The following is a 12131-nucleotide window of genomic DNA, read 5'->3' as shown; positions in this document are numbered from 1 at the left end:
GTTACATAGAACAGTACAGCACAGTACAGGCCTTTCGGTCCTCGATGTTGTGCCAACCTTTTTTCCTTCTAAGATTAAACGAACCTACATACTGTTCACTTTACTATCATCCACGTGCCCATCCAAGAGTTGCTTAAATGTCCCTAATGTATCTGACTCTACCACCAGTGCTGGCAGTGCCTTCCATATGTAAAGAACCTACCTCTGACATCTCCCCTAAACTTTCCTCCAATTACTTTAAAATTATGCCCGCTCATAACAGCCATTCTTACTCTGGGGACTGTGTCTCTGGCTATCCACGCCTATCATCTTGTACAACTCTATCAAGTCACCTCTCATTCTTCTTCAATCTAATGAGAAAACTCCTAACTCCCTCAGTCTTTCATAAGACTTGCCCTCCAGTCCAGGCAGCATCATGGTAAATCTCCTCTGCACCCTCTCCAAAGCTTCCACATCCTTCCTATAATGAGGCGACCAGAACTGAACACGATATTCCAAGTGTGGTTTAAACAGGGCTTTATACAACTACAGAGCTGAAAATGTGTTGCTGGTTAAAGCACAGCAGGTCAGGCAGCATCCAAGGAACAGGAAATTCGACGTTTCGGGCCAGAGCCCTTCATCAGGAATGAGGAGAGTGTGCCAGGCAGGCTAAGATAAAAGGTAGGGAGGAGGGACTTGGGTGAGGGGCGATGGAGATGTGATAGATGGAAGGAGGTCAAGGTGAGGGTGATAGGCTGGAGTGGGGTGGGGGCGGAGAGGTCAGGAAGAAGATTGCAGGTTAGGAGGGTGGTGCTGAGTTCGAGGGAATCGACTGAGACAAGGTGGGGGGAGGGGAAATAAAGAAACTGGAGAAATCTGAGTTCATCCCTTGTGGTTGGAGGGTTCCCAGGCGGAAGATGAGGCGCTCTTCCTCCAACCGTCATGTTGTTATGTTCTGCCGATGGAGGAGTCCAAGGACCTGCATGTCCTCGGTGGAGTGGGAGGGAGAGTTAAAGTGTTGAGCCACGGGGTGGTTGGGTTGGTTGGTCCGGGCGTCCCAGAGGTGTTCCCTGAAGCGTTCCGCAAGTAGGCGGCCCGTCTCCCCAATATAGAGGAGGCCACATCGGGTGCAGCGGATGCAATAGACGATGTGTGTGGAGGCGCACGTGAATTTGTGGCGGATATGAAAGGATCCCTTGGGGCCTTGGAGAGAAGTAAGGGAAGAGGTGTGGGCACAAGTTTTAGATTTCCTGCGGTTGCAGGGGAAGGTGCTGGGAGTGGAGGTTGGGTTGGTGGGGGGTGTGGACCTGACGAGGGAGTCACGAAGGGAGTGGTCTTTGTGGAACGCTGATAGGGGAGGGGAGGGAAATATATCTCTGGTGGTGGGGTCCGTTTGGAGGTGGCGGAAATGACGGCGGATGATACGTTGTATACGGAGGTTCTCACTGGTAGGTGAGAACCAGTGGGGTTCTGTCTTGGTGGCGGTTGGAGGGGCGGGGCTCAAGAGCGGAGGAGCGGGAAGTGGAGGAGATGCGGTTGAGGGCATCGTCGATCACGTCTGGGGGGAATCTGCGGTCCTTGAAGAAGGAGGCCATCTGGGCTGTACGGTATTGGAACTGGTCCTCCTGGGAGCAGATGCGGCGGAGACAAAGGAATTGGGAATATGGGATGGCGTTTTTACAGGGGGCAGGGTGGGAGGAAGTGTAGTCCAGGTAGCTGTGGGAGTCAGTCGGTTTATAGTAGATGTCTGTGTTGAGTCGGTTGCCTGAGATAGAAATGGAAAGGTCTAGGAAGGGGAGGGAGGAGTCTGAGACAGTCCAGGTGAATTTGAGGTCGGGATGGAAGGTGTTGGTAAAGTTGACGAACTGTTCAACCTCCTCGTGGGAGTACGAGGCAGCGCCGATACAGTCATCGATGTAGCGGAGGAAAAGGTGGGGGGTGGTGCCAGTGTAGTTGCGGAAGATGGACTGTTCCACATATCCTACGAAGAGACAGGCATAGCTGGGGCCCATGCGGGTGCCCATGGCAACTCCTTTAGTTTGGAGGAAGTGGGAGGATTGGAAAGAGAAGTTATTCAGGGTGAGGACCAGTTCAGTCAGTCGAAGGAGGGTGTCAGTGGAAGGGTACTGGTTGGTGCGGCGGGAAAGGAAGAAGCGGAGGGCTTTGAGTCCTTCGTGATGGGGGATGGAGGTGTACAGGGACTGGATGTCCATCGTGAAGATAAGGCATTGGGGACCGGGGAAGCGAAAATCATGGAGGAGGTGGAGGGCGTGGGTGGTGTCCCGAACGTATACAACCACAGTATAACCTCATGACTTAAACTCAAACCCCCTGCTAATGAAAGCCAACACACCATATGCCTTCTTAACAACCCTATCAACTTGAGTGGCATCTTTGAGGGAATCTATGTATGTGGACCCCAAGATCCCTCTTTACCTCCACACTGCCAAGAATCCTGCCTTTAATCCTGTAATTTGCATTTATATTCAACTTTCTAAAATTAATCACTTCACACTTTTCCAGGCTGAACTCCATATGCCACTTCTCAGCTCAGCTCTGCATCCTATCACTGTCCCATCTCAACCTACAACAGCCCTCCATATGAACTACAACTCCACCAACCTTTTTGTGAATGACAAACTTACTCACCCGTCCTTCCAGTTAAAAAATGAGGTCTGCAGATGCTGGAGATCACAGCTGCAAATGTGTTGCTGGTCAAAGCACAGCAGGCCAGGCAGCATCTCATCCAAATCATTTAAAAAAAATCACAAAGGGCAGAGGTCCCAGAACATCACGGGTCACGGAGCTCCAGCCTGAATCCTTCTCAGCTTCTGATGGTCCACAGAATACAGCCGGACTACTCAGCCTTTCCCAACAGCTCAAACTCGCCAAGCCCAGCAACATCCTTGAAAGGGTGCAGAACAGATTTATAAATTGCACCACATTTTTTCTCAAAAGCAGGGAGACCAGAATTGAATGCAGTACTCCAAAAGTGTCCTAACCAATATCCTATATAGCCACAGCATGACATCTCAACTCCTTTACTCAATGCACTGACCAATAAAGGAAAACAGGCCAAAGGTCTTCTTAACTATCCTGTCTATCTGTGACTCCACTTTCAAGAAACTATAAACCTGCACCCCAAGGTCTCTTGGTTCAAGACCTTACCATGAAGTGTATCACTCCTGCCCTCATTTGCCTTACCAAAATACAACACCTTATATCTATCTAAATTAAATTCCACCTGTCACTCCTTGGCCTATCTGATCACTATCCTGTTTTACGAGGTAACCTCCTTCACTGTCTACTATGCCACAAATTTTGAAGCCATCAACAAACTTAGTAATTATACCTCCTTTTTTCACATCCAAATCAATCATATAAATGACATAAAAAACAGTGGATCCAGCACCAATCCTTACAGCACCTCTTTTATCACAGAACTGCAGACCAAAAAGCAACCGCTGTCCACCACCACCCTCTGTCTCCTACCTTCAAGCTAATTTTGTACCCAAATGGCTACCTCTCCTTGGATCCCATGTGATCTAAACATACGGACCAGACTACCATACAGAACCTTGTTGAATTCCTTGAAGTCCCATTCAGACAACATTCTCCACTCTACCTTCATCAATCTTCTTTGTCACTTCTGCAAAAAACTCAATCAAGTTAGTGAGATACGATTTTGCGTACACACAGCCATGTTGACTATCCCTAATTAATCCTTGTCTTTCCAGATACATGTAATTCCTGTCCCTTCGAATCCCTTCCAAAATGTACTCATTACTGACATCAGGCTTCCTAGTTTATAGTTCCCTGGCTTTTCCTTATCACCTCTCTTAAAAAAAAGCACCACATTATTCAACCCCAGTCTTCTGACACCTTACCCCGTGACTTTTGATGATATAAATATCTCTGCTAGTGGCCCAGCAATCACTTCCCTAGCTTTCCACAACGTTCTGTGATATACCTAACCAGGTACCAGTGATTTAACCACCTTTATGTATTTTACGATGTCCAGCACCACTTCTTCTGTGTGATATGGACGCTTTAAGATATCACAATTTTCTTCAAAAAGCATAAGAATTTCTGTAAAACTTAGCAGAAAGAAGGGTAAAACGATCACTACACCAGAATATGTTGTGTTTCTATAGAATGTCATGTATTAAAAGTAACTCTTACCCTATTGTCCAAAATAAAACATGGCCACAATAACATAGCTCTGCAAACACCCATTAGCTGAGGGTTCAAACATGTTCAGATGATAAATTGCTTATAATTATTAAAATCAACTGATCTGTTTTGTACCATGATGATTTTGAAACATATTTGAGAAAAGTCATTTGAGTTGAACATTCAAAATAAGTTGACTGCTAGTTAGTTGGCAAGTTAACTGATAAACTGCATAACTATTTCATTTTCCAAGTAAAATTGTAGACACATTCAGATTTTGGGTAAAAGTAGGATGATGTACTCATTACACTAAATCTTTAAATGCCAATTTATAGCCATTGTTTCTGAAGATCTTGAAAGCAGACTTTTTTGAACAATTATCTAACATTTTATCAAATCATAACTTAGTCCCAACTTGGCAACATACTACTGTGCTCTGGAGCATTCAAGTCTGCAATTTCCTATCAATTTTCTGGTCTCAGTTATCTCATCAGGAGAGGTCATACAGTTAAAACTTGCAGGAAAAAAAATACACATAATAAAGTACCTTTATTTTGTGCTTTCTAGAACAGGGGTAGCGGCACAGGTCAGGTGGCCTGAACAATGCATTGTGTAATGACCAAGAGATGAAGGAGAGAATCTAAATACAATGACTCACTAAAAGAAATTGTTGACACAAGTGCACAAATTCCTATCCATGTCATTTATAATGAAAACTGCTTGTATAAATCTGTCATCCTGCAGTTTGAGTGACAAGTGCGAATTTATAAAATTGTGGTGACAAATTAACAGATTTTATTCAGTCTAGACCCCAATCCCATAAATAAAATTAGAAAGAACATACAACTTTAAAAAGGGATTTGAATTTGGTTGTGGAACTTGAACTCGGGCCTTCAGGCACAAAGGTAGTACTGTGCAACAAGGGTGCTAACAGGTTTGCAAGGATAGATATTTTCTAGTCAGCCAGCTCAGAGTTGTGATTACAGACATCCAGAGCAGTTGTATCATAACTGGGGAGTTCCTGTTCCAGAAGTCAGAACACTGCCCCTGCGCCAGGAAAGCCCAGATTTGTTGGGCTAAGTATTTTGAATCACCTTGCTTGGATGTGTTGAGACATTTCCAATAAAGGTGAGGAACTTGGACAATATTCTAGCCCCGAACCATTTTCTGCTGCTTCACCAATTACCTTCCTCCATCATAAAACTCAGAGGTGGTGATGTTTGTGACAATTGCCTGATGCAATCACCTCATACAGCAGCATTATTTATTCCTCCTCAGATACCAAAAGTAGTGCATGCCTAACTGCAGAAGATCTGGATAACATTCAGACTCAGGCTGATAAGTGCCAAATTAATTTGCATCACGAGTGCCCGTCACCATCTCCCCTTGTCATTCAGTGGGCAGTACATTACTGAATTCACTGGAGGTATCCTGGAGGTTATCTTTAATCAAATAATAAACTAGACCAGCCATAAAAATATTGTGGCCATGAAAGGGGTGGCACGGTGGCTCACTGGTTAGCACTTCTGCCTCACAGTGCAGGGATCCAGGTTCAATTCAATTTCTGTGGGGGGTTTATACGTTCCCCCCATGTCTGCCTGGAATTTTTGTGGGCATTCTGGTTTCCTCCCAGAGTCTAATAATATACATTATGCTCAATTGTCCATTGTGCTCAGGGATGTGCAGGGTTACAGGGGTAGAGAGTGGGTCTGGATAGGATGTCCTTTGGAAGCACAGTAAGGGTTCGATCAGCCACAAGGCCTGCTTCCACTCTCTAGGGATTCTATGACAGAACGTCAGACACTGGAAATTCTACAAGTAACTCAACTCCTGATTCCTTAAAACCTGTCCAGCATCAACAACAGACAAGCCAGGATTGTGATGGACTATTCTCCACCGAGCACGGTGAATGTAGCTCCAACACTTGAAACCACGCACTACAAAGCACCTCGCCAACAACAGCACCTCGCTTAGCTAAAAATAAGGTATTAACCTGGCAAAGTTAAAATACCTGGTCTATGTGCGTGCCAAACAGCGTAAACTAGCGACAGACAAGGCAAAGTGATTCCACAACCAACAGATCAGAATTATGCTCCGCAGTCCTGTACATCCAGTCATGAATGATGGTGGATAATGAAACAATTCACAACACCAGGTCGTTCCTCAAAGATGGGGGAGCCCAGCACATCAGTACAAAAGAGAAGGCTGAAGCATTTGCAGCAGTCTTCAGCCAGAAGTGCTGAGTGGATGATCCATTTCGGCCTACTCCACAGATGGTCAGCATCACAGAAGCCAAATGGATACAAAATAATGGAAAATAAGACTCACGTGGGTTTAGACTATAGAATCTTAGTCCAGAATCAAAGTCCAGAAGAGGCCTTTCACCAAAATTCCACCAGATTTCCGTATGACAAAGTCATGCTTTTCCCCTTCATTATTTTCTCCAATAGCTTCTCTATTCTCTATCTCTACTATCCTTCTTATAAAGTGGAAGCACATTTGCTTTCCTCTGGCACCTCCTGTAACCCAGAGATAACTTTAACAATTTGGGTCAGGGTGCCTGTAATTTGTTATCTCATTTTCACAGCCATCAAAACCTCCAATATCTCCTCTATTCTTACATGAAACTGCTCCAGAGCTTCATAATCCACCTTCTTCAATTCTCTAATTGCATCACTCTCCTCCAAAGTAAAGAGAGATATGAAGTACTATCTACTAACGTCCTCCAATTTCACACAAATTGCCCCCTTGGTCCTAGCAGACCCTACTCTTTCGCTGGTTATTCTTTTCTTCTTGGTAAACTTGTAGAATATCTTGGGCATCTCTCCAATCTTGCCAATCAGCATTTTCGCCTGTCATCTCTTTGCTCCCATACTTGCTTTCTTGATCACCTCCTTGCTCTCTCTTTACACCCGTCTTTCCCTTTTTATCCAGTCCTGAATATTCCCAGACATCTATGGTTACATTTCACCCTAAAGAAAACTTTTTTTTTCTTGGTGCAGACTTGTGAGCCGAAGGGCCTCTTCTATGTTGTATGAGTCTATGACTCAGCTAAATGGACCCAGAATTGGCTGAGTAACAGAAAGCAGGGGATGATGACTAAGCAATGTTTGCATTTCTGGAAGCCTGTATCCATTGGAGCTCCGCAGGATCATTGTAAGACCCTTACTGTCTGTGGTATTTAAAAAATTCAGACTTGAATGTAATTGATAATTAGGTGGATGCATGACATAAAAATTAGTGGGATGGTAAGTAGCTAAGAGAATAACAGGATTAGATTACAGGAGTATATAGACAGGCTGATCTGATCTGTGACAAATGAAATTCAATCTGGATAAGCAGTACGAACAAGCAAATACATAACGAACAGTTGGACCCTTTGCATGTCCACTGTTCCCTTAAAGAAGCAGGATAGGGAAGGCGGCAGGTGGGCTAATTGGCTCTTTTGGTTGAGGCAAGACTTCAAAAGGAAGCAGATTTTGCTGAGCTGTAAAATCAATTGGTGAAGTCACAGCTGGAGTTTTGGAATTCACATTATAGAGGAGTTGCGATTCCACTGGGGAAGTTGCAGAGGTGATTTACCATGTTGCTGCCTGGGCTGGAGAGTTTAAGTAAAGTTGGACAGACTAAGGTTACTGCATATACTCGAGTAATATTTGATCTCATGTAAAAGTCGACCCCCTATATTTGGCCAAATAACCTCAAATTTCCATGCTTCTCATAAAAGTCGACCCTAGTTCTTCACAAATAACAGGTCAACATTTATGACTTAGTGTGCCAGCCATCACATCCCTCTCCAACTTTCCAGTCTGCCATTTGTTCCATTCCATTTGTTCCATTCCACTCCTGGTCGTCTAGTCCACTGGCTATTGTGCTCCGCTCCAGGTTTTCAGAATTATCATAACTCTTCTCTTTATTCATTTAGAGGTCATTTGGGCTTTTGCTAATGATACGGTATGAATTTTGATGGGCTTGAATTTCAGTCTCTCAAAACCATGTAATTGTCAAACCCATAATTTTAACTTTAAAAAGGCGTCAAAAAATTCAACAGTTACTCAAGTATATATTGTATTTTCTGTGGAACACCGGAGACTGAGAGGGAGGTACATGAGTTGTATAAAATGAGGGTCATAGACAAGGTAGACAGGAAGGCACATTTCCCCTTGACAGAGGCATAGATTTATTTCAGAAGGAATGTGCGGAAAATGGTTTTTCACCCAGAGGATGACGAGATGATGCACCTGTAAGAGTGGCGGAGGCAGAAACTCTCAATATTTAAGTAAAGGTATTTAGATGTGCACTTGTAATGCCTTAACACATCAGGCTATGAGTCAAGTACCAGAAAATGGGATGGGAGTAGTTAAATACTTGTTCTTGGCTGGCATAGACTTGATTGGCCGAAGGGCCTTTCTCGGTGCTGTAAGTGTCAATGACAAACTGAAGCAGGTGCCAAAACTTTCAGATGGGGAATAAACTTCATCCAAAGACAGTTTGGGGCCAAAGTGATCAAATGGGTATGGAGAAAAAGCAGGAACATAGTACTGAGTTGGATGACAGCCATGTTTATACTGCACAGCAGAGCAGACTCAAAGCACCAAATGGCCACCCACTGCTACTTTTTTCTGTGTTTCTGTTTACGAATTTATAATTCGACAAAAATGGCAGGAGGCTGAGGAGGGAGATATTAGGTGGAATGATCAAATAGTTTAATTTTAAGGGCCTAGAAGGACAAAATAAAATGGAGAGCTGGACAGTTTTCAGAATCTTTACAAGTTTATACATCACATCCAACTTTACAATTTCAAGACATCCACGGTTAACTCCTTGCATATTTTCCAATAATCTTCAATTTTTCCAAGCACAGGCCCATATCACATTCCTAGTACAAAGTCAAGTTATAAGTATTATATAACAATAATCATGACAAGGGCTATCTTCTAGACTAGTTTTGGTCACTTATGACTTTAGGAGAGGAACTTTCTTCAGATTTTACTTCTCATTGATCTTGAATTGTTATAGTGTTTCTGTGTGTTTATGATTATTTTGAGAGAGAAAAAGATAAGTGCATATATTTTGATGCACATGATGCCACAGTTGTGTGGGACTGCCCAGATGAATAGACAAAAGATCAGGTAAAAACAATGACTGCAGATGCTGGAAACCAGATACTGGATTAGTGGTGCTGGAAGAGCACAGCAGTTCAAGCAGCATCCGAGGAGCAGTAAAATTGATGTTTTGGGCAAAAGGAATAAACTTTTCATTGAATAAATTATTCATCAGGAATAAACTCTGCCCGAAACGTCGATATTACTGCTCCTCGGATGCTGCCTGAACTGCTGTGCTCTTCCAGCAGCACTAATGCAGACAAAGATCATGTCATTGTAGCGAACTAGTACTTTACAAAACAGAATTCTTAAATATGCATCAACACTATTTTGCATTTGAAATTAAAATTAAATTTGATATGAAATCTAGATCAAAACTAACAAACTGAGGCAAAGGAAGTCTGAAATAAAAGCAAAGTTTCGTAGGTCATTGCCTCTTTCTCTCTGGAATCCTTGTTTTCACAGAGAAAAAAAAACTTGCGTTTCCCAGTGAACTCATCTGGAAACGAAACAAGTAACAAAGGACTGGCGATGCTGGAAATATAAAACAAATTGTGGGAGAAGCTATTCATCACGTCTAAAGGAGGGTCGCTAGAGCCGAAGCATTGACTCTGCTTTCTCTCTACAGAAACTGCCAGATCTGATGTTTCTCCAGCAATTGCTGTTGCCATCTGGAAGCTAATCGGTTGCATCCATGTACAAACACAAAGAAGAATTGCAACGAATGTAACGCATGGGAGAGGGGAGGCGACGATGAGGCGAGAGAGGTTTCAATCTGAAGAAGAAAGAAATTTCATCACCTTCTAAATCGGCAGAGAGCGATTTGAATTGGGTAGTTAATGTTTAACAATGTTCCAGTGAGTGAGGTGAAATTACACCTGGGCCCCAGCTTCTCACACACACACAACATGTCGGCTAGTCAGCTACACGTATTCATCAATACGGCCAGCTTCTTACCTGCGGCTGAAACGTGGACAGGGAAAACATCTCAAAGCCCAGTCCGGCCTGTTTTGTACCGAGACACGATGTAAAATCGGAAGCTCCGTCCCGTCCACACCCGGGCGATCCAAACAGCCAACCGCTGACAGCCTGGAAAATGGCCACCTCTCTGTGACGTCTGTCCACCATTCCTTCCGGACCACCGAGATACTACTACCGGGTTACGATAATCGTCACTTCCTTGATGTTGAGTCTCTGCATCTCTTTTGTGGTGTGGTAGTAGTGTGACTGTCTCTGGGTTAGAAGGTCTAGTAATTCAATTTTAACAGATAGAAAGATGGGACCATAAAACAGCTGGTAGGTTTGTTGAGCTGAAAGGTTGGGCTTGAAATGTTCGCGTAGATAATCCAAATGGATTTTTTTTTTGGAAGTTAGAGGTTAATTGTATTAAAAGCATTTAATGAACTTTGCATGATTGTAAAATTTACTGAATTAGGTTAAAACGATATTGTATATGACTTTAGGTGGAGAATAATCCAGAGCAAGTTAGATGATGGCGCTGTGTGGATTTTAAGAAGATGCTCTGGTTTCAATTTATCTCAGGTATTTTTGCGAGAAGAAAATTACAATTGGAGCTGGGCAAGTGTTAAAGCAACGAAGTAGTCTCAAGCAGCCGAAGTGTTGCTGATGGCAGGTTCCAGGTAGTCAAGGGCTGGTGGAATCTATACGTGGCTGACAAGGTGGTGGAAGGTTGCTGATTCTGAATTGGAACTAGATAAGCAGCCAAAGACGAAGCCTTCAGACGTTAATGTATTGTGGAGTTGGCTTTGCACAGCTGGAAGCTCATTAAAGTGTCAGAAGCTTGTTAATAGCTGAGAGTAGGAGCAAAATAAGCCCACAACCAGTAGTTGCTTGGTGCTAAGAAATATTGGAGCTCAGAGACCCCCTAGGGGTAGTGTCACTTACTGAAGCCGTCTGTTTGTGAACAAGTTGAAATTGTGGTAATGAGTAGGTGAGATACCTGAACTTTAGCAATCATTTAAGACAGTCCACAACAGAATGGCTTGTGATTGAGTTCCAAAGCTAGGTCTTCAAATATGAATAATTGGGATGTCTTTTAAAGGAGATAATGTTTTAATGAGATTTGTTGGCCCACAGTGTCCCTAACCATTGGGGGATTGGTGATACAGCCATGGATTTATCTTGATTGCATTTGTTATTTGACATGCTATGCGGGATGTTTGACCACAGTTTGTCTATTATCTATATTTACCTCATGTTAATTTTCAGTGGGAGAGAATAAGTTGTATAAATATATTGTTGAATAGTTTTACTGTCCTGACCTTGTAAAGTTTTTTTGTTTAGTCAAAACCTGTATGTATATTGTGGAAGAATGGTGGCTTTATTCTCTAGGTAAATACCTGGGATCTTAAACTTAGTCTATTTTAAGCAAAAAATAAAGTTACTCCTGGCCCAACTGTAACTCTGTTTGCAATGCTATGTTCAGGGAAGCTTTTTGTTTCAATTGTGTTGAGGGGAAATAAATTGAACTTAGAGCCATAGAATCTGATAGTGTGGAAGCAAACCATTTGGCCCATTGAGTTCACACTGATCCTTTGAGGAGCAAGACACTCTTGTATTTTAAACTTGTATTTTAAAAAAGGTGTTTGTTGAATGGATTTTGTTTTGTAGAATTGATTTTATTCATGATTGTATGCCCAATACAAAAATGTGTAAGGAAACAGTCAGTTGTTTCATGTTAACTCATGTCAGTTTTACATTTCCATAATTACACAATTCAGTAAATTCAAATTTTTGTTGCAAGTTGGTCCAATAAGCTTTATACTGGGGAGTGCTATAGGCACCAGCAAATATGATGATGTAGACTTGAGGGTAGAACAACTGAGGATCTTTAAGGAGTAAGAATTAACATTT

General features: G+C 42.8%; 1 protein-coding gene across 1 annotated transcript in view; it reads right to left on the bottom strand.

Moving 5' to 3' along the window:
• Window positions 1-10387, bottom strand: part of LOC132815800 (ATP-dependent zinc metalloprotease YME1L1-like) — a 65961-nt gene extending 55574 nt beyond the window's left edge. The window contains exon 1 of the mRNA XM_060825036.1: window positions 10215-10387. Coding sequence (XP_060681019.1) covers window positions 10215-10385 — 171 coding nt within the window. The 5' untranslated portion in view covers window positions 10386-10387. The remainder of the gene's footprint in view (window positions 1-10214) is intronic.
• Window positions 10388-12131: the final 1744 nt, after the last annotated feature.

Source organism: Hemiscyllium ocellatum, chromosome 5 (assembly GCF_020745735.1).
Source record: "Hemiscyllium ocellatum isolate sHemOce1 chromosome 5, sHemOce1.pat.X.cur, whole genome shotgun sequence".
Taxonomy (NCBI): Eukaryota; Metazoa; Chordata; class Chondrichthyes; order Orectolobiformes; family Hemiscylliidae; genus Hemiscyllium; species Hemiscyllium ocellatum.
Note: the sequence above shows the minus strand (reverse complement) of the source record. Positions and strands in the feature narration are given on the sequence as shown.